Raw genomic sequence first — 24,579 nt, forward strand, 5'->3', positions numbered from 1 at the left:
CCCCCCCCCCCCCGCATATGTATAAGTATATATGTATATATGTTGGTGGTGGTAAATGTTAGTTGTATGTTTTGTATGTGTGGTAATGGTTGGTGGTGGTGTATTTTTGGATGCCCCCGTTTGGCGGTGTGGAGGTTCAGCGACCCGCGCTATCATACTGTAGGATCTCCAATTTTTCGCTACCAATGGTTCTTGCTATACTTTTTATTTATCATATTTTACGGCAGAGCAGATTATTTGTACGCTCGGGTGTGGGTTAGCCCTTTCCGAAATGAAAGGGCGTTTGCGGAAATATTCCCTGCCCTTTAGCGATTCGGTTTCGTCTGCGTACGATATGGGAGGTGACATATGTCACTCGGGGTTTTTTCCTTGTGGTGACCGTCTCTCGATTAATATCCTTTTCTTAGCCGATGGTATGTGCGCTGAGGGACCTATATGCATTGCTTCTGCTTCGGGTGAGTCTTCGTCTAGTGCCGTGCGGAAAAAGAGAAGCCGTAAGCCGAGGAGTAGTAATGCCGCTGGTTCGCGGTCCCTTTCAAGGATGTCAATGTTTGCTTCGCGGATAAATGTTGAGGATGGCGACCTTGATAGGTCGGATTTTGAGAAAATTCTAAAATGTAGGTCCTCATCTAAGGCGGTGAAGAAAAGAAAGAGGCTCGTCGAGTCCTCTCTTGACGATTCATTGAGCTTAGCCCAAAAGGCCACGATGGAGGAAGTAACGTCTCTTTTTTCGGAGATGTCCCCCAGGGCAGTCGTGGCTGAGTCGTTGAGGATCCTCGATGCGGCATACGAAGCTCAGTAGTGCACTTCCATAAAAGGTGATCTTAGGAGATGCATCATCGTGGGAGTGGATGTAGCAAAATAGGCGGACTCAGTTAGGGCTCGTGGTCCCGTTGCTGAGTTTGAGAGTTTTGGCAAGTTTCGACCGTTCGAGGAACTAATATGATATTTCGGGAACGATGTTACGATGGCGGAGTACAATTGAACATCCTATCAGACGTACCATCAGAGCTTCTGCGGACAAATGCCTGCAGTTTCTATAAACGCGTGTGAATTTAAAAAAAGCCCAAGGTACCGAGAAATCTCCAATATTCGTCGAACGTTTTTTCCGTCATATCGTTGACGCTTACACTGAGCGGAAAGAAAAGCATCCTCGCGGTGAATTACTTTCCTGCTATATCCGCGTAGAGTGTATCGTGACCGTGGGCGCGTATAGCAATGGCAAAAATGTGCACTCGATATACGAATTTTCGCCAAGCGTGCTACCAGGATAGGGAAAGGCTGGTACAACTGATCATCTACCTGCCAATCATCGCACAGAGCTTTACGAATCTAACGATATGTCATCGAACGGACGATTGCTTGATTTTCGAGAAAAAGAGATCACTGTCAGACTATGCATGTACGATGGCGACAGTGACAACGCAAGCGTGAGATGCTCGTGTTAAATGAATCGGAGCGCATGCAGAAAGATAACTCTTTAAAGTCGGTGATGCTTGATAATACTCGCTCCTCCGATTGTATCAGGAAGAAGAAGCTCAGCGTGTTGAAATTTTTTATATCTTTGAGATTCGCGGTGCGCAACTTTGGAGATGACTGATATCTTGAATATTGTAGGCGAGCCGATCTTTGACGATCGTCAAATTTGAGTTTCACGCATACAGTTCGCGTGTCAACACATTTGAACATATCAATGAGATACGGATACCCATACAACAGCAGGATTTGTACATGCTACTGTTTAAAAGCGTTCTCTACGTCGAAAGAAGATTGATGTCACAGGAAGAATATAGACAGAGACAACCAACGCTTGAATATAATTGTGTGGCGTTTATGTTTGACAAAAATTCGATATGAATTCAACGGTGAAAAATTTATCGTAATGAAAACGTTGGAAAATAACCATTATTATAAAAAGTTATTCAACGTATTCAACTGACTTCACATTTCGTATGAAGAATGCTGGATTGATCGAGAATGATACCGCGAAAAGTCTAATGACAGGTGACGGATACTTTAGTTTTTGCGTGCCGCTCAGCTTTTTGTTGGGCTTTTGCGAGAATTATAAATATGTGGTACTTAAGCTCGTCACGAATTGATTTTAATACGAGCACTCAACGACAATAATGACTTGTGAGAGATCCGGCGACAGAGCCGACACTTAAATTATTCGAAATGCAGTGATGAATGCCTCACGTTAAGTTGAACGAAATCAATAAACTATCTATACTGCGTACCTTAGAAGGCGGGCGAGATCTGAGTATGAAGTTCATGGGATTTGTACTAATATCCACTATTACCAAGCACGACGAAGCACTCCTGGGCTATCAAGACTACGGCTCAGCTAGAAAAAACACGATATGTTATCTTTGCTCTGTAAACTGATTAAAAAAATATCATAAGAACATATGAAACTTTCTTCGACTACTGTAAATTAACCAATATAAACTTTATCAAAATTATAAATTTTATCCGTACGATGATCTGAATCGAGACTTTGACAAACGTATAGCTGTTTAGAGTGACATGTTTATATGTTTTCGTATATCTTATTATCAAATCTCCCGCGAAAGAAGTGAATCAGGATAAACAGCATTTTGCATGGTTATACTATTGCAATCATTGACTGTTCGCACAAAATGTGTCCGTCAAGAACAGCAGTGGGTGCCCGATTAGAATTTGAATTCAAAGAGAATGTACCCGCAAATACTATCGTCTATTGTCTCGTCATACACGACCGTGTGATCGAATACAACCTATTATCCAACATGTGCAAGATTACGTAAATTATGTTGTCAAACGCCCTCCCTCCTCTTTTCAATATAAAAGATAAATTCAAGATTTTTTGCGATCGACAGTCTCAAAAAATCGTTTCCCATCACCGTACTAACGTTTGTGGGTCTGCAAAGATTTGTCGTTGGAAAAAAATGTATCATGAAGAAAGTGGCAGTGTTAAGAAAAGGAGCTATGTTCTCTTATTACATTTTTACATGTATTCCCTTACCATGGAATTTCTTGACAAAATCCGAAAAGTATTGTGCTTGCTGGCTGAGTGCTTATCATTATCGATTGCGATAGGAAGATGGGATGATCCCGTACAGCATGGTGAAACGCCTCATTTCAATGACTGTAATTGATGCGGAAGATAATGACGACAATAAGACTCTCGTATACGTTAAAATATTCCAAAAACGCGAATAGCTAGCTGACATACTCGATAGCGACGACTTGACCATTGAGATCCTAGATGCTGATTACGAAGATATAGATTCTTTACATAATCAAGATATTACTAATACTGCGCGATGTGGAAAACATGTTAAGAATTGTGCGTTACAGAGTGTATTTAAAATATATAACTGGTGGTCGCAACGCCAAAAAGAATTGTATTAAGTTTAAAAAATAAAGTATGAGACACTTTTTTAATAGGTTTTAATTTCATTCCCACTTTCTCTGTAATTAAGAATCGATCAATTATAATAACTGTTCAGTAGTAGCACGATATAGTTCAATGGATGCATCCAGAAGCGACGACCGCTCACTGAGTGGTCGTCGCTTCTGGATGCACCCAATAAGTGTTTGATAGCGACTCAATAATAGTTTAATAATTGACAATAGAAACGCTCGGCTATTTGTAGTATATGTTTTAAAAAAATGTTATTATTAGTTGCTAAATTAAAATCATTGCTAAGTCATATTATTTAAAAGATCATAATACAAATGCTGTATCTATTTAATAAAATTACGAACGAGAAGAAAAGAGAGTTGGAGAGAGAGTGCAAATAAGATGGTAAATATAGAAAGATCGTAACGAGTGAGAGAGTTAAGGAACGAAACACCCTTCTCCCTCTACCACGGACCCCGTTAAGCGGTTTTTCCTCCCTTGCCCTTCAGACTCAGCGTCTGCGATGCACTTCCCCCTTCCTGACCACTCACATACGCACGCACGCACCCACGCACGCATATATACGTATACGTACTAATACATGGTAATCTAGAACCCGCCTAGCTTTGCTCACATAGTACTGTGGCCTTATACAGTGGGCCGGAAAACTAAGCAGGAAAACTTAATAGAATGGAATAGAAAAGGCTAGTGTTCAAGATTATATATAAAAATGTAAAAACACATTGATATACTTACAATACACTATCATTGATGCGTTTGCCGTTCGTTCATCTGCATAGGTAGATATAACACATGTATATACGCCGGTAAGATCCACACCTGGTTTATTCAATTTTATGGCTCGGTATTCAGTGTACGGATCACTGCTGGCTTTATACGTTAGATCGACGTACTTTGCAGCAGGCTCATCCGCCAAAGGATACCTGCCGTAAATCCATTGGTAGACCACTTGATTGGTATTAAAAAACCATTTAACGACGAGACCCGTGCTGGATGTATTTTCTAAGTCGTAGTCACAATCAAGGATAATGTAATCGGTATCGTTAAGTTTTACAGTAGGTGGTATGTTGATTCGTTTGATAATCAGCTGCCAGGATTCTGCAAGCACAAAAGTATATTTTACTGTTGATAATACCTGAACTTCTACAATATATTAAATGTATACTTTATCATGCTATATCCCTTTGCATTGCATAAATATCAACAATAAGAAGTAGAAGTAATGTCCATAATGGTCAAAGCTAGATCTTCAATGCTTAAATAATTCAATCTGAATTACTATATATATTATATATGTTCTAGCATATATACCATATTTATAGTCATTCGAACTGCACACCGAATAGCTCTTCCGGAAAATTATTTAAAATTATTTAAAAAAATGTTTTTTTAAACATTTTTTTCCCCATTGGGTTGTAATGTCCAAAAAATTTGAAATTTTTCCGCCAATCTCTGCTGTGATTTGAAGTCTCGAATGAAATGAATTAAATAGATTAAGTATTTCAATAGTTATATGTTATAGAAAGAAGAGAAGAGAAGGAATCACAGTGGCAATATCGTCAACGTATCGTACATAAAATGGAATTGTAAATTTTAACGTTTCTAGAGTCTTCATCTCCAAATCCTGTAACACTAAGTTCGTGATCACCGGCGACAATGGTGATCCGATGAGTAGACCATATGTTTGTCTATATATTTTTCCATCAAATGTAAAGAAAGTTGAATTCAAAACGAGATTAAGAACGATAATAAATTCATCTTTTGGAATGTTACAGTTTTTGGAATGTTCAGCCACATCTATTAGAAATGCTTTCGATTGCTAGGTCAAGCGGAACATTAGTGAAATTACGTCAAGTGAAATTACGTCAAGTGAGATCAGGATGTAATTATTGTCAATTCTAACATCAGATTACCTCTCCACCAATTCAAAGCTATCCTTTACATAACTGAATGCTTCAAGGATATTCTTATGAATAATTTTATGCAAGAAGGAAGCTAATGAATATAATGTACTGTCATTGGAAGAGATTATTTTCAGCGGCTTATGAACCTCAGGTAGTCCATAAGATTTTGGTAGGATGCCATCCGAATTGTATAATTTTTGTAATCGGTATTATTAATATAGTTCTGATTTTTCCATCTTGTAAGTAATTCACGTAAGTTATTTGTAAGAGCTTTCGACGGATCTTTCTTGACTATGACATACGTTTCAGTGTCACTTAAAGTTTCATGCATTTTCTGTTTATATTCTATACTGTCCATGGTATTCCCCTTGTCTGCTTTCATAAATATAATATTTGTATTATCAGTCATAAATTTTTTTGTCAAATTAGACATTTTGGAAATTTGAATATTAACTGGATTTGAATTTTTACATGGAGGAAAGTAAATTGTTGATAACAGGAATCGAACGGTTTCTGATCGTTAAATGTTTATCTATATTTCTTTTTCTCTTGGTATTTTCAATATTTTTAATAAATTCTAATACTGTTTTTTGTACTGGAAAAATTCTCATCTAGTTGTAGGAAACATCGAATTTTATATGGAATGATTATATACGATAAATTGATAAACCATTTATCTCTTATTGTTGTAAAAGATGGATCAAGAATCTTATTATTGAAATTAGACGGATTTATGTATATCTCTGAAATTAATTGTTCAGAATTTAGAGGTAACATAGGTGCAAAGGTATAAGCCAGGTTATTATTTTTCTGTATGGATGTGTAGAATTGCAGACATTAGGATACTCGCGATATAAACAAGTATAGTGTAATAGTTTAATATTTTTCTTACTGTCTTTTTTATGTTTGAAAAGTAATCATTGTATCTTTTCATCCATTTTTTTGTGTTCATGTTTGGAAACATGCCACAAATGATCATTTTGACTAGAGAAGAGAAATTCAAATGTGAATTGGAATGTGTCGTAAAATTTCTTTTACTAAGCGTAAAATCTCATATTGTGAACGTCTAATAGTCCTAAATGTGTCATTTAATTCCAACCTAAGTAATTTAAACGCAAAGTTGTGCTTCCAATGCTCAAATCTTTTCATCGATCGGTAATCGTTTAACATTATGTTAGATCTAAATATATAAGAAAGGTATTGTAACACGATGTTATTTAAAATGTAAAATTTAAAAAATCTAATTCTGACTTTGTTTTGAATGAGTCTTTTGTTGTTCAATCCAAGATTTCATGAGTCTGACAGGGAACTCGCTAAAAGTAAGAAAAATAAAATTAAAAACCGTACAGTTTGTAAAACGCATAATTTCAGCCTGCGTAAATTAATAAGAATTACTGTAGTTATGGACTCTCGAAATTAAAATAATGTAGGAAATTAGGCAAATGAGAGTTCGGTGCGATACTTAATGCACAACTATTGATTATATGTATATATAAATTGTATTCCTTCTATATTATAACATGAGTACTGAAATACTTAACATATTTAATTTATTTCATTCGAGACTTCAATTCACAGCAGAGGTTGGCGGAAAAATTTTAAATTTTTTGGACATTACAATTATTAATAATGACGACACCCTAGAATTTGTTGGTTTTATAAACCAACTTTTTCAGGGAAATATTTAAATTTTATGATTAGAGTAAAAAAAATGCTTGTATATTTTAAAAAATTAAATTGAACAATGTCGTGGCTTGTTTCGAGCTTATAATTAGAATAATTTAAATTAATATAATTAACATGGTGAAGTGTCAAAGAATTCAAACGTCAAAAAGTATTATGATAGATTACAATTAGATAAGATTTAAAATACTTCGGTCAGCAGTGGATCTATCGGTTATCTCAATAAAGAGAATGCTATTATTTTAGATTGGTACCATAAAAAGACGTTTTCGGGCAGGTATTTATCATTCCATTCGAATCATCCCAACTTGCCATAAGATTGGAACTATATATAGTTTGGTTGATAGAACGATCTTATTGTCAAATCCTACATTCTATAATAAGAACATAGAATTTATAATAGAGATTTTGAAGAATAACGGTTATCTTTTAGGAGTGATTTTTAATTATATTAATAAAAGGATTAAAAGTTTGGCTTGTGTAGAAAATCCACAATGGTAAACAATACTAGCTCAGATTATGTTGACACTGATGGAGTTTTAAGAGAGTTAATGGTTTTCCCATATATATATAAGATCTATTTCTAATAAAATTACTAAGTCTATTAATCAATCCAAAAATACGATTGGCTACAGGTGCTTAAATAAGCTTAATAAATTTATCAAAGTTTATAAAGACAAAAATCAACATGATAAAAATAATGTCATATATAAAGTAAATTGTAATAACTGCGATACATCGTACGTTAACTAAACAAAGAGACAATTACAGATAAGAATTAAAGAACATCGCAATAATATAAAATTAGACCAGTCCAAATACTCAGTAATCTCGAAATATATCACGGAAACTAATCATAACTTTAATTGGGAAAATGTTAATATTCTTGAATAAATTATTATAAGAACAGAGGACTCTTAATTCAAACAACAATATCAAGAGTGTTTAATATAATATTCTATAAATAATTAAAAGTTCTATATATATATTTAATTACATGTTTCGGTCTCGTGATTGAACCATCTTCAGATGTGATAGTCGTAAATGAACAGGTGATGTTATATTAATTAAACGCAGTCGAAGAAGAAGATAAAATTATGAACATGTTAATGAAGACCAGAGAGATGATTTTGTAGAGAGACGGAAATTACTCGCAAAACGGCTGGATGACCGGTTATTTAGAATTTCCCGATGTTCTGGTGAAAAGTCAAGATAGATATAATCAAAAGGAAACGAAAAAGAATTCGAGCAAAAGCGTCACTCTAGTAAAATAACTCACCTAACTTTCTTTTAATTATATCTGCGCTAAATACCTGCGCTCGAAAATTTCATACGCTTGTCCCAGCGTCCGGAACCAAAATCTAAAAGTTCTTGTGTAATGTCTGAGACTACAGACGAATAAAAAAATATAATTCGTTGAGATGGTGTGCCCGGAAGAGCACCGAATAATGGCAAACGCCCGCCCGAGCGCTCGTACCTACACTTGAAAATTTCCTACGCTTGTTCCAGAATCCGGAACCAAAATCTAAAAGTTCTTGTGTAATGTCTGAGACTACGGACGAATAAAAAAAAATAATTCGTTGAGAATTATGATCGTGTACCCGGAAGGTCTCCGAATAATGGCGAACGCCCGCGCGATCGCTCGTTCTTGTTTAAATAATTTTTTTATTGGTCTGTAGTCTCAGATATTAAACAAGAAATTTTAGATTTTGGTTCCGGACGCTGCGACAAGCGTAGGAAATTTTCGAGCGCAGGTCCGGGCAATTGCGTGGGCTTTCGCCATTATTTGAAGAGCTTCCGAGCGGGACCGTTATCTCATCGAATTATTTTTTTTCTATCATCAGTGATATCAGACATTGCTCTCGTACTTTTAGATTTTCCCACAGGACGCGGGGACGAAGAAGAAAATTTTTGATCGTATGTACGAGAGGACGCATAGGATTTTTTAGTTATTCGATTCCCTTCCCCCCGGGACCGCGATCTTCGTTTGAAACTGGACATACGTTGGAAATTTTTGGATACATGTATATATGAGTGATCTTCAACTGTTATTTCAGTGTGAGCTTACCTTTAATTTTCGCTTCAGGATCGCTCCAACCACATAACCATTGTTATTATAAAATTTGATAGGTTTAATGTTTTTAATGTTTTGTGTTAATTGTTTTTCAGATAATCATTTAAATTTTGATTCTAATCTTCTTTTCTCTCTGATAAAAAGATAATATAAAGATTTCTTCTGTGTGATCACAAACTCGTCACAAATTTTCACATATATTAGGTGTTAAACTTAATTCCTGTCACTTTGTTAAGATCAAAGTCACTGGAGATTGTTTCTTTTATTTTCATTTTTGCACTGAAAATTCATTTTTACGTAAAATAAGAAAACTGAAAATAAGAGAAACAATCTTCAATGACCTTGATCTTGACGAATGTTATCCAGGACATAATCTTGAACAGCATTCAAGAGGTTTTAGCCGTCTGTCGGACAATTTGCGTAATGCTAATGTCAACTGTACTGTAACTTTTGAGCCTTATAACTCCAAAAGTATTTCATGAAAAAATATTTTATTATAGTGTTTCGGAAAGCTCTCGAGATGTGCTATAAGAATATGCAATGGAAATCAAGGTGTTCCATTAAAAAAAATAGATCTTCACCTGACCTTGAAGACGCCACGCAAGGTCAAACGGATATGATCAGTAAATAGATCTTTTGGAACCCTACAACTTTTGTCTGAAACACTTTTCTGTAATACTTATATTTTCCATGATATTCAGGTGTCCCGGTACTTTTTCCCTACCTTTCTGGATCCACAAAATTAATTGAATAATTAACCGACTAAGGTTAATCGACTAATGCCCAATTTCTTTACTTTCAGATAAGTTGCGGATAATCTTATCCAGGAGATATCTCCATTGTATTCTGGGAGATATCTCTTGGATAAATTTAACTAGAGGTGAAGAAATTGGACATAAGGGAATCAAAATAAAGTTTGCTTTGCGTGAAAATCATACAAGTGAAAGTCGTGTGCTCCCAAGCAGGGGGAAATGGGGTGGGAGTTGCTTCGCGTAGAAGTCATGCGTCTCCATGCAGGAGGGAGGTGGGGTGAGAGCAAAAATCTTTTGGCGAATTCGATTGGAAGCACTAGTGCGCACTGGTGCATATTAAAGCCGTTGTACACTGATTTAATTTGAATATAAAAATGAAATGCAAATATTTCGAATCATGAAATACATATATATATTTTACCTAATAGTACAATAAAATGTATTGAGTATTTCATGATTTAATCGATTTCTATGTTTATTTATAAACATATCTTTATATTACTTTGTGTACAACGGCTTTAATGCGCACCAATGCGCATTGAGTGCGTCCAATCGAATTCACTATTTGTTTTATATTTAGAAAAGAGACATCATTTTTCAAACTTCTTTTGTTAATAACTTTTTAACGAAGGACGAGCGACAGCTGAAACCTGGAGGTTACTCAAGGTCACGACCTTGACAATATATATCAAGATCAAGGCTATAGAGCGGGTCCCCTATTCGGTATATTTACCAAAATTATTTATTAATTTTATAAAAATTAAGCAACTATTATAAAAAATCATCCACCATTTTAGATCCGCCATTTTGAATTACGAAATTCCGAATATGAGATTCGGAATCAGCGATCCGAAAAACCGTACATAACCATAATTTTTCATAATTTTATCAAAAATTCTGAAGGGAATGAATTTTTTGTCACTTATTGAGGTCTCCTGGTCCACAGTATAGTAGCGGGAAAGTAAGTACATATCTTTAGTAACGAGCAAAAGTAGCAAAAAGTAGCAACTTGTTTTCATGAATCATATTCATACAAACAAAACAGAGCAAAAAAAATTAATTCTGAGGCCGCACGGGCCAGCACGATGGATTTTTGTTGAGTCTTAATCAATTTAAATCAGAAATATTCGCATAAATAACTCTGCCACACAAAGTAATGCAAATATTTAAAACAAATAAATGTATATTATTATTTGTCCATTTTTAAAACCAATACGATTTTTATACATTTAATTTTTAAGTATATATTAATAGTTTTAATGTTTTTTATATTCAAAATAGGTCTAAAATTATATCGCCTGTATTTTGTAATCAAGCGGCCGTTCATCGAAACATGTAACCGAAATCTTATTATACAATTCATTTATATGTTCTCTGAGATATTCTTATGACACATAAAATATTATTTTAAGTAAATTTTAAACTCGACCTTTGGTCAGTTTTTCGGGTCTCCTGGCCCACTGTGCGCCGTAAAAAAAGCCTTCCTCTTACTCGCGGAATAAAAAAGCGAGGAGTCCCTAATAAAGAAATTCGTTAATCATAAATTAAATATGAACATCGGATAAAAAATCGGCAAAAAAAAAAAGATTTTATACCTGCAAGAGAAGTTACTGCATTATCTCTCTTTTCCTCTTGATTTTTTCTTCTTCCTCATGTTCTTCTTTTCTTTCTATCTCTTCGTCTTCTCCTGTGTACTTCTCCCAACTGAGTTTCCTCCTTCTCCTGCTTTTCCTCTCCCCATTCTTCTTCTTGATTTTCTCTTTCTTCTTCACGAAGTGTAGGAGAATAAATAACTTCATATTCTGGAAGAAAAAAAATTATTTTTTTCTTGAATTTTTCACTTCAATTAAAATTTTTATCTTTCATGAGAGAGAAGAACTCATCCGGCGAAGACACGCGATGCTCGGGAGAATTTACATTTTCTTCTGTATCCGAAAGTATTATATTAAGATTCCATCAATTGTTTTATATTATTAAATTTAGACATTATTTTTATCCTAAAAATATTAACTCACCCGACGAGAGTTGGGTAATCGGAATTTCCGGCTTCCCTTCTTTCAATTTCTGCGTTAGAACAATACGTGTCCTTCCTGCAAATAATTAATATTTTAATGCCATAAAATTACGAAAAATTCAGTTTCTAATATTACAATTTTTTAATTTATTTACGCGACGGAACTGCCTCTGGCTCTTCCTGCGCGGAACGTCTCCGTGATTGGGGAAGATTGATCATCGCTGTATTTTTCATTCGAATATTTTCTTCTAGAATTTATTTAAAAAATTATTAGTTAATTTGTGCTCATTATATCATGTTAATCGTATTCAATTTTCAATGAAATATTAAAACAAAAATGAGATTTACCTTGGAAATTATGCGTAAGGAGATTCGCGATGTGTCCTCCCACATCTTCCTCCTCATATCCAAAAATCCGTCGCATTTTCACGGTTTCGCCAGCTATACGAAGGATACACTTGTCACTACTGAAGTATCCAATTGATACAGCACTCCTAATACCGAATCCGAACATTCGTAGTTGAAACCGGTGAAAATCGCGTAACTACTTTCCGGAATATCGGATAATTCGGATAAAAATTTCTCCGCGTTTGTACGTGTATTAAGCATCGAATCTAACTTGATACTTCTGCGGATTATTTCTTTCGTCATTTCTCTTTTTGCAAAGCTGACATTTCATTTTATACGCAACTTTACATGCAACTTTCTCGGCACACACGAGAGGCAAGGTTTATGAAGTGAAGCTCGAAAATGAATTTTTATTAAGATACATCTATTTATACAGAAAATGCTGCTTGCTCCGAAAAGAGAGGTACAGAAGAAGGTTTCGAGAAAGTTAACAATTCAATAGTCTCGTTGAAAAAATTTTACTAGTTTACACCTATCAAGGAGAATAAATTTACCTTTTCCTCTAGTGCACAAACAAAAACGCATTCAAAAACCGAAGCTAAAAAAACTATAAAAATTTTTTTGCTTATCACATTCTATTTAATCCTATACATAATTATCTTGTCTAGTATACATTTTTTGTTAGTTGACTAACTATGAAATATTGCAAAATTTTTCACGCAATCTAAGTTCGAATATTTCTTTTTCCTTGAACAGAATTTTTTTCAAATGTAATACTTTTTTCCTAGTTTATTTTTTTTATTCGACGGCGGATATGCCTTATCACTGATAAAATATTTATAATTTTCAACTTTCTGGAAATTGCTCATTCTAATAAATTTCTATTTTTGTACATTTTATTACTCGTAAAATATATTTCTTTATTTATTACTTTGAAAATTTTCAATAAATTTTTTCTTTTTTTCATAAAATTTTTTTACTAAATTAATATTTCCGTCTGATAATACAAAAAAGTTTTCAACATTGTAGCCGATGTTGTCGGCGATCTGCTAGACATTTTACGGATCAGCAGCAAACATTTACGATATAGCAAAGTATTTTTTACTTATAATTGCCGTAAACAAAGTATATACATGAACAAACATACAAACAAACACGTAAGTTGTATTAAATAATTCTAGATTTTGACGAATTAGAAATATGAGATCTTGTTCCCGGGTGTTCTTCGGGATAGCACGCTGCACGTCATGCTTTCCCAAAAAATGCCGAACGCCGAAAAAAATGATTTGAAAGTTTGCACATGGAACGACCACAGGATGAGAAGGAAATTAAAAAATTGATAATATGTCATATGCATTTTTGTCAGGAGGATTACGGCGGTTCTGCAACATATCGAGTATTATTACACTTCGCAGTTCCATCCATAAATGTGCCGCAACAAGAATTAGTTAATAACTTTAATTGTAGTAATCATGTAGAACAACGTGAACAACAAGAACAATAGACGGTGCATGAACACAGTTCTATGATTTTGCAGACAAACAGGAGGAAGTATTGGCTCAACATGAACAAGAGATGTTGCACAGTTCTATGATTTTGCAAGACAAACAGGAGGAAGTATTGGCTCAACATGAATAACGATTGGCACAATACGATAATACTGTAACACAACAACAAAGAATCGAAAATACTGAGAACGTATTGAAAATGCAATATAAAGTACGATGTGTAAGACCCTACCTTGAAGAAACTACACAGAAAATCCTGTTAAGTCCTACAGCTAAGAAATTACAATAAAATTCTTAAAATGACGAAAGTTGCAAGAAAACAAAGGAGACTTAAACAGACAGCCATACAAAAACATAAATCGAAAAAGCAAAGAATTCAATTATCTACAAAAAGGTCTAAAGTGAACGTTGATACAACAATACAAACTGTACGGCAGGATTTTGTAAACATGCTTGTAAGAAATAATGATATCGCGCCATAAGTACATGTTTAATTCGGAAATTCCTTAAAACTCTTCTTACTTTTTTCTTATTCTCTTTTATCTTCCTATTTCATCTCACATTTTTATACTGTGAGAAAATGCATTAAATATTAGTAAATAGTTAAATAGGTTAGTTTAAATAGGTTAAATAGTTTTAAATAGTACTACTAATATATTTATTTACGGAAAATAAATATTTGCTAAATAACAAAAAAATTTTTTTTAATATTTAAAAATATATTTAAAAAAAATTTAATATTAAAAAATATTTAAAAAAGTATTTAATAAAATTTAGTATACTTTTCTCTCAGTGTGTATATTATAATATAATGTTCACTATTTAACAAAATATTTAAAAACTGGACTTTTGAAGATCTTTTATCATTCTTCTACATTTGAATTGTAATGGTATACTGAAGCTTGTTAATTACACTTTCCTCCAATATCTAAATTTTGATTGGTCTTTTTAATGCATTTTTTCTATAGCATCTTTTGCATACAGAAAATTTGATATATTTACGGATTTTTGTTAGGCCGAAATCACACGGTGCGGAATAGGACTGCGTCATTGAAGCGGCCAATCAGCGTTACAAAGCAAAATGCGGAATAGCGCTGATTGGTTACTTCAATGACGCACTCTCTATTCCACAGTCCTATTCCGCGCCGTGTGATTTCGGCCTTATTATTCGCGTATTTTTGGAGTTAGTATCAGAATAAGATTATGTACTAAGATAATTTTATTAAATTTAACGACAAAATACAAATTAGGAGTCATCGCTGGATATTATATTGCGCAATGCTAACTAATACCTAAAGAAAAGTCTTAAGGAAAACCTAAAGGAAAGCCTAAAGGAAAACACTAAGGAGTAATAATTTAAAGAAATATAAATTTTGTATATTTCTTTACTTGAATTTGTTTATTAAATTTATTTCTGAAAAAGGCGCAAATGCGAAATTGGACTGTCACCATGGCACGATGTGCTATTTGTGGTACGAGATCGACACAAGGGATCAAGACATCAATGTTCCCTAAAGATGACAGGAGAACCCAGTGGATTGCGGCAGTTCGAGCACTGGACAAACCAAATTGGAATCCGACAAAAAATTCAGTGTTATGTGAGGTATGTTTTATTGTGTTTATAAATTGGCTTTTTACGATGTCAATGAAGCTCGTTTTTCAGCAGGCAAAAATGGTGAGTTAAAATCGACAAACTAATCTGTATACATGCAATATGATTTAATTAACAATTACGGATATTGTGATTATTACATTTCACTATTACCGAAACTTTGAATGGTGCGCGCGTTATTTGCTGTTTCCGGCTGGGGCCTGGCAATGGCGTTCTTCCGGTCTCATGTCTAGACTCTCATTATAGGAACTCTAACCCCTGCCATACAAGAGGGGAGTGGACCACCCCTGATTGTGCCTGTCCAAGGCTGCACATACGGAAAGAAAATGAATACAGATAGAAGGCAGACTAACGCCGGTGCTGCCAGATGCTCGCTGGCCATCCCCTCTACTTCCCACTACTCCCTTCAGTTCATATGCCAAAGAAAATCGAAACATTACGTTCTTTTCACAGCTCTATTTTTTCTAACTAAACGGTCAAAAATTATGACCTTTTTTTACAATATCCGTTTCAAGTTCCTTCATCGCGTGCTCATTTTTGTAACAATCCTAAGAATGGTAAGGATACTATAATTAAAAATCTGACGTTAACTTGAGTTGCGTATAAGCTTCACATGTTGAAACTATATGCATATTTTGATTGTAATTGTCAAAAACTAGACGGTCAATATGTGTCTAATTGCACACAAAACATAGAGAGCACTCCAACTTACTTATATGTCAAATTTTAGCACATTTGTAAGAAAATCATTTTATGCTAGTACCTTAATAAAAAACTAACATTTAGAATATTAGTATGACGATTCTGATTTTCATCGAAAGAATTTTCCCCAAAAGTTTTACTTGTTGATTCCTTCATCGACACATCACTTTCATCAACTTTTATTTCAGATATATCTTCAATCTTATATGCTCTATATCAAAGTACCATTCTCAGCAACGATGACATCAATAATTTTAGTTTCCTCAGAAATTTCTTCGGCCTTTTCAATCTGAAATAAAAATAAAATTTATAAATACATAAAAGATCAAATGCTGAAATAATTTAAAATTTACGAAGGACATATCGCTCATTTGCTGCAACAATTGAGTGATATATTTTACCTCCCTCTACAGCACAAAAGTTGCAGCAATATTGCAGCGTTATTGCAATGATATTGCTGCACGTTCTGTGTTGTATGAGTCCCTTGATGATCCTAAATTCTTTCACAAATTTTAACATTCAGCTTGCCCCTGGCGGAAAAATTTCTATGACAAATATTATATATTATATGAAAAATTTATTAAATCTTATATCGCATCAAGAAGTAATTTACAAGATATCATGCCACGATTGCGATACGACATATGTAGGACTAACAAAACATCAATTAAAAACAAGAATATCCGAACACGTAAGTGACACTGAGAAAAAAGCAGAGTCCCCATCAGTAATTTCGAACTACCGGTTGATCCACGATCATAATTATAAATAGAATGAAGTTAAAATTATCGACAATGAGCCGTTATATGAGATAGATTTCGGAGATGGTACACATTAAAAAGCAATCAAGTGATTTAAACAAGCAAAGTGACACAGAATTCCTGCCTGATTCCTATTTTCCTGTTATACAAGTATTATCTCCTTCCTAATTTTTCTTATCCTTCCAATTTTCCTTCCCGCCACCTCACATTCTTTTTCCCCTTCTAAAATTATGATAGTAACATCAGTCTCCTTCCCTATTGCTGTGTCATTGTGTAACATCATCTTGGAGAGATAACTAATTTTATCAAGTGACAATCAACATAATGTACATCTGAGGAAAGGACCTCGCACAGATCTTATGGAAAATGTCCTTTGATTAAATTGGCTGAAATTAAAGTATGTTGTTGTCCTCGACGTTTTGAACAAAAGTCTCAATGGGCATGACTCTCTAAATTCAATACTTTTCCGACCAGAAACGTTTAAGGTGGAAATCTATGGTTATACCATGTTTCTTCACGAACCAAATATATGAAAAAAAAAAAACTCTCTCTCTCTCTCTCTCTCTCTCCCCTCCCCTCTCTCACCTTCCCCCCTCTCTCTTTCAAATGATAGTGAGTATAAAATTATCTTTCCGAGAAAGGACGATCATATTAGTGCAAAAATTGAGATTTCGTCAAATATTTTATTCTTATTCTCTAAAGTACAAAGTTTTTTTCTTTATGTCAAAACGTGTGAATAAAATGCCAGGTATCACTGCTATCTGTTTTAGTTGAAACTGCAGTCTTTCATACTAATCTTCATCGCTATCTTCGTTGATTACAGGTGTCACTTCATCTCAATGAGAAATAATTTACTTAATATCTCCGCAGGTTTTACAATTTTTGAAAGATATCGGGCATGTGACAAATAGTAAATTATTGCAGTTACATGAGAACAACAGCCAATTGTACGATTACCATTTGGATATTCACAGTAGTAGCGCTTCAGACTAGAATATCCAATTTGGTACATAATGGTACAAAAAAATGAAGCATTTGTACGATTTATTATTGATATGTCGCGATTTAATATCGACTTTAATAATACTTTTCTTTTGTCTGAGATAGCTAACGTTGATATTATTATCAGCATCAATTATTTCGGCCAAGACACTGCTTGACTCAGTTGATAAGATCCAATGAATAAAACTTTCAAATCGTTTTCTGTCATTTCAGGAAAATCTATTAATTTCGAAGATGTTAATTGTGTGAATTGAATTTTTCGTCTACTCCATCGTTTTTCTTCAATCTCCTTCGCCAATGTATTCTCTGTGCAGTGTCAGGATGTCATTTGGGGTGATCCCGATTGATCACGGCTCGATTGGACACCACCAATCACAGCGACCGGTGCTTAGGAGCTTTGTAGTCTCAAGTGCTGTGAATGGCTCGTGTCCAATTGAGCCGTGTCCAACTAGGTGCCACCCATGTCATTTGAGCCAATATTTCGTCAGAAAATTCAATATCACAGTTTAGACGTTTACCAAACTTATTATTTAAAAAACAAGCTATACGGATGTAGGATTTAATTTTAGGCAGTAACTTATTATCCACTTGTTGATGAAGAAGTTTATATTTTTTTCCTATGTTTCCGTGAATTGCTTCAATGACCCAGCGAATTTTTATGACTCGACGAGATTCATTAGATTCGGCAGTTGTCAACTGACGACGTTTACCTTTAAGTGCAGGCATGAGGACAGTGTAACCTTGCGTAATTAAATCATCCTTTACATCTTGGAAGCCTCGATCAACAATACAAATATTGCTTTCTCTCGAAATATTTTTGAGTCCATTTGGATCTTTGTTCCTAAAAAATGTGTCAAATTTTTTCAGATTTTTTAATTCACACGATAGAAAAATAAAAATAAAAAATTGAAATTGACGTTTTTCATCATTACTGCTACATGAATAAATTTAGCAAGTTGAAATTTGGTAAAATAATCTTTTATCGAGCTTAACAATGTTAGATACTCAAAATTGGATTTGGTTTGGGGTCATTTTTCATATGCTTATTCGGCTAGACCCTTTAATCCTCGTTTTTTTATTCGAAAAACCTCCTTGCATTCATTGTAAGCTCTCCCGCTGTTGCACTTCGCCCTCTCCTCGGTCACTTGGATTAAGTTCCATGACCGAAAGCTAGGGCATACGGACATACTGGTACATCTGGCGTTAAAGTGCGCCCTTGAGGCACTGATCCAGTTTGGGCCCTTTAAACTAAAATTACGTTTGACTCGTGAGTCCGCTTAACGGAGCACGAGTTGAGGTTTCCACTTTGTTCTCCATTCGTTAGGAGTCTCAGGACGAAGCAAAGTGCCTCCCGAAGTCGGTCCTTCCCCATAGCTCCCTTGTGGTCCGGAGCCTAGACGCGGCCAAATCGGTCTAATAATTCGGTTCCTGTTGCGTTTACCCCCTCAGCTCCATGCGTGCGGAACTTGGACGTAACACCGCAGATGCTTTCTTTATCCTTTTTTTTATATCCTCTTGTCCCCCGTTTGTCTGCAATGTGTAGCCCAGATACTTAAATTCCTTCACCTCCTCGATTCATTTCTCTCTCCACCACCATTCCACACTTCTTCCACCTTCCACTTCCCTTTTTGAACCTCATTAACTTAGTCTTTTCTATGTTCAGTTCCAAATCCTTTCTCTCTAGAAATCCCTCCAATCTCTCCATCATACTCCTCATCTCTCCTTCATTTTCCGCCATGATAACCATGTCATTCGCGTATGCCAATGTAAATACTCTTCTCTCTCCCACCCTCACGCTCCATTTCACTTTTTCCATTTCTTCTTCCAGATCCGCTATCAAAAAGTTAAACAGCAAGGGGCTCGGCGGGTACCCTTATCTCATCCCTCTTGTCGTCCAGAAATCTTCTCCCAGATCTTCTCCCATCTTGACCCTGAAACCGAATCTAAATTCGATTTCATACGATGGCTTTATTTACCAGGTTCGCAATAAGAGTCTAATAATTAAAGACAAAGGCTTGGAGAGATGGACTATAACAGGAGCTACTAAAATGTACCCTAGACGAGCCGCAGATGTAACCAGCAAAGCGAGCGACTCGCAAGAGGACGTAGTCTCGTTGTCCAATGAAGCTGATAATGTACCAGACGGTTCAATCGCAGATGGAGAGCAATGAAAAATCAGCTCATGATGACAACGAAGCGATTTCTCAAGAAAATGGAGCAATACCGAGCTCTAAAAAAAGTAATAATGAGCAGCAAAAGCTATAAATGTATTATTCGCATCTAATTTTCTTTATTTTATTAATATGTCATAAAATTATTAGTTTATAGGCATTGTTTTGATAGATTTTAGACTTAGCGTTTATATGATATTTTATTGCCTATTGGTTATATTCAGTAAAAAGATTTATACGATTATATGTAATAATGGCTTAATTAGATGTAAGATAGCATAGGTTTGTATAACTTTATGGTGCGTTTATTTTATATCATTTATTGTAAGGTGCATGTTAAGCAAATTTTTTTATTATTAACTCAGTCAGTCCTATTTTGTAAGGATAAATAAAGATTTGTTAGAATAAAATACTCTTTTATTTCTTTCATGTAAATATATAAGATAACTTACCTTCCGAATACACAGTATTAATTATATTTAGATTTAGTATATAATAAATACGTTTTATGTTTAATAATAGTCTGATAGATAAATTAGTTAGAAGCGTGTAGATATGTAAATAACGAGATAAATTTAACTTACTTACCTTTTCTATACTGCATAATTTTAATGTGTGATTCAAGTAAAATAACAATAAAGTTTAATACATACCTTATTCTCTTAAATATTTATCGAGAGCTAAATGTTAAAAAATATATAAAAAATAATTTAGAGTTAAAATTACCTTTCCTATACCTATGATATTAAATTATGTAAATATACTTTCATATAACCTACCCTAGATAATGTAAATTTGCTAAAGAAATAACAATAATTAAATAATAGTACTTACCTTATATAATAATTCACCCTATAGTAAATAATTTATTAGTTGTATATAGAATAGATTTATGATAAGATGTAAATAAATAACCGAAGATAATAATTACGTTAATTAATAAAGTATGAGCGAGATGGAATTTATAGAAGTTCCAAAACATGACTTAGAGTTGTTTTCACCCGGATAGTCCAGTTTAACGTTACTTTACACCGGATGAAATGCAACCTCCCCATTTCGGGATTATCCAGATTAAAAGGGCATCCGGTATAACCAGTTCGAGATCCACATTATCCAGATCGAATCCGGATCAGCGAGATTAGGATGAGCGACATGGTTCAGATCGAGACGGATCTCATACCCGGATGAGTGACCCATATAAGGAGGACCACATCCAGGTCCACATAAGAACGCGGGCCAGACGAGCCTATGTGGCGGCGCTACGCAACAAGGATCTGGAGAAGATGGCCGCCAAAAAGGACTGATGTGGCTAAGATGCCCGCCAGTTCGTATAACATGGCTTTCTATTGGTTGGAAGCCTCACGTGACTCTCAGGAGCTAATCTAAGAGAAGAAAAAGGCGCGGAGAAATCCCGGGACGACGAGAAGGGGTCTAAAGCCGCCATTCAAGACGAACGGATCGTCGTGCGTAACAATTCAAATCTAACAATTCATAATCTATGAATGGAGGTCTGTACCTTCCATTCATATTCCCTTTCCTTCCAATCCTTTTCTTCCAATTATGTCTTTACTAACACATCCCATTTCTCCAGACCCTTCCAAAACTCCATGTCCTTTCCTCTCATCCCTGCTATGTTCCAAAACCCAATTTTTATCTCTCCAACCTCGTTTCTTCCTTTTCTCTCTGGTCCTTCTATCCCCTCCGTCTTACTATCCCTTCCTTCTATATCCTCCCCTTTCCTCTCTCTCCTTACACTTCCTCCTGATTCTCCTCTCTCTCTCTCTCTCTCTCTCTTCACTTCGCCTTTCCTTATTAATTTGTACTTGCCTTTCTTCACTTTTTTCCCACCATCTCTCCCTTCCATCTCGTAGTTCCTCTTTTTCTTCGTCCCAAAATCACCATATTCCTACAATTCTTATCTTACCATATCTCACCCACTACTTTCCCTTTCATCTCCTCCTCCTTCGCAATCTGCCTCAGTTTCCATCTCGTTCGTTTTTCCAATCATGTTAAGTATTCTTCCAGCCAGATTGTACCTCCCTTCAATTTTCTTTTATTTTCTATCATCTTTCTCTTTTCCTCTTCGCTTCCTAACTTTACCACCTTCTTCCCCCAATCTCTCCTCCCTGTCTCTATTTTCCTCACACTCTCTATTCTAACCTCCACCTTTCTTTTCTTTAGTACCTCCTCTATTCCCTTTCGTATGTCCTCTTCTCTCTTATCCCTTTGACCACTATATTCCTTCTTCTTTTTTCCCTTTCCTTTAGTTCCTAACCCCTCTCCATTCTCTCTATTCTTGTCTCTAAATCTCCTATCCTTCTCCTCTCTCTTATATATCTCCTCCCTTCTATTATGGAAATCTGTACATTCCGCTGTTCTATTTCTTCCTCCTTTTCTGTTCCAAATGCTCATAAGTCACCTAAATAGAGATCTTCTTTGTCCTCTTCAACAGTTTTTTTGTTGCCGTCATTTTTATTTATCTCGTGAACATTCTTCTTTTTACACACCGCTGCCCAATGTCCTTTTTTCTTGCAGTTGTTGCATTCTGTTAGCTTAGCAGAGCATGATGAGAATGCATGCTTCGATGTGATGCAACATCGACTGCAATAGTTTGACAACACTGCCTTTACTTTCATCCTTTGTTGCTGAGATCCATTCGAGCATCGCTTGTCCCGTCTTCCACAAAAACTTCGTATCCTGTCAAGGTTAGCTGCCGCTTCCATTCCTCTAATGACTGCTTGTTGCGTTTTAACCTCTTTTTTCGTTCTTACCTTATTGATGGCTTTCTCAAGTATCAATTCAGGGTTGCATTGTAATGCTTCGGATAGTTTTGTCTTGTATGCCTGCTACTATGCGATCTCTGATGAGCTCGTCTTTTAACGCTCCAAAATTGCATGTTTCTGCTAAACGATAAAGATTGGGAACAAAATTCTCAACTGTTTCTTCATTTTGTTGCTTACATCTATTAAATCGCGCCCGCTCTAATACTATATTTACACGAGCACGAAATGTTCTTCGAACTTTTCTTTTACGGCTTTATAATTATTTGCTTGCTCACTGCTCAGCTTAAACGATAGCAGAATGTCTTCCACTCGTGGTCTCATTAAATAAACAAATTGGTTAACCTAACCTGTGTTTCTTCTGCTCGATTCATTAGGCCGCTGCCTCGACGATACCTTTCTCATCTCGTGGACCATTTTTGTCAATCCTCTGATCGAAAACTGAAATTCGGTGGCGGAGATAATTGCGCAGTTGCTGTTACGTATATAGGGTGTGGATTGTCACCTTCACTGCTCGGCATCGTGCTCACTTAACCTTGCTCAACGTACCTTGTTTATTACAACTCGTCACTCACGCGTACAATTTCCTGTCTCAATATTCGCTTACAGGTTACAGGTTACACCGCTGTCACCATATTGTTCTTCTGGGTTCTGCAAGAGAAATGTCGTATACGTTTGAGATGCTTAACGTGACTTTATTTCATTACGTACATCGCATAGCGTTCCTTCTAGAAGCCCTTAATTCCCGCCCTCGTTACAGTGTTGCCAACCTTGTTATACACAAATTCTCTACATTCCTCGCGCCCTCTATACCAACGCTCTTACGCTCACGCAACAGTACAGATCAGAAAAGTAGAGATTTCAAGATGTAAAATGCTTTTTTTAAACATCGTCGACTTTTTACGAAGTTACTCTATCTTGAAATTTGCCTTTTGTAGGGTAGAACTGGTGATCTTTTAATTTTGTTGAGTAGTATATTAAAATTACAATATTTTGCAATATTATTGCAATATTTCCAATAAAATATTAAAATTTTAATGTTACAGTATTGCTGCAATATTTGTAATATCGCGCACTACGGAAATATTGCTATAATATTGCTGCAATATTTCGTGCTATAGAAGTTCTTTCCAAAATAAATTTCAAATTTTTTTCATTTTCGTCCTTTTAATTAATTATGTTTTTTAAAAGATACAATAATGCAGTTTTTTTTAGTGTTTGAAGTTTCTACTGTCCAAAATGCATATTTAAAATATTTTTGTAATTTACGTAAGAAAAATAAGAATTTTTTAACAAAATGTGGTTTTTTTTCAAAACTATTATTTACTTTAAAGATTCTTTTGTTAATAATTATATTCCTTACTGTCTGGTGTTTCGATTGAAAAAATATTTGTTAAAATATGTTCATCCTCTTATGAGTGTTCTGAGCAATCAAAGTTGGCTTGGATATGCCATTACGAGTTTATGCTACGAATGCGTCAAAGTGTTTTTAAAGGTTAAGCATGTTTTTTAAATTTACAATTGAAAAACTTATAAAAAAAGAAAAAGCAGAAATATTTTAGTTATAATGTTCTCGATTCGCATAAATAATTCAAAATTTTTTAAAATCTTTTTTATCTTCTTGTAAAATGATAAAATGTTGCGAGTGTTCTCAATAAGTAACTTACAAATGATAGTAAATATATATTATAACACATTTATTACATTTAATAAAAGTAAAATAATTAAATTTATGAAAATGACAGGGAAAAGTTGACTGCCTACCAACTTTGACAATTTATGTCTTCTGAAAATCCGTATCAAAAATACGCTGATACATGTTCAAGCGTTTTATTCAGCGAATCTTAATTTTAATGTACAAG

At 34.8% G+C, this 24,579-nt stretch overlaps 1 protein-coding gene across 1 annotated transcript in view; it reads right to left on the reverse strand.

The window, feature by feature from the left end:
- LOC108766608 (uncharacterized) overlaps positions 1-24,579 on the reverse strand; it is a 39,388-nt gene that overhangs the window by 11,110 nt on the left and 3,699 nt on the right. Inside the window, exon 2 of the mRNA XM_018516009.1 lies at positions 4,142-4,504. Within this exon, the coding sequence (XP_018371511.1) occupies positions 4,142-4,504 (363 nt within the window). The remainder of the gene's footprint in view (positions 1-4,141; positions 4,505-24,579) is intronic.

Source organism: Trachymyrmex cornetzi, unplaced genomic scaffold (genome assembly GCF_001594075.2).
Source record: "Trachymyrmex cornetzi isolate Tcor2-1 unplaced genomic scaffold, Tcor1.1 scaffold607, whole genome shotgun sequence".
NCBI classification, from domain to species: Eukaryota; Metazoa; Arthropoda; class Insecta; order Hymenoptera; family Formicidae; genus Trachymyrmex; species Trachymyrmex cornetzi.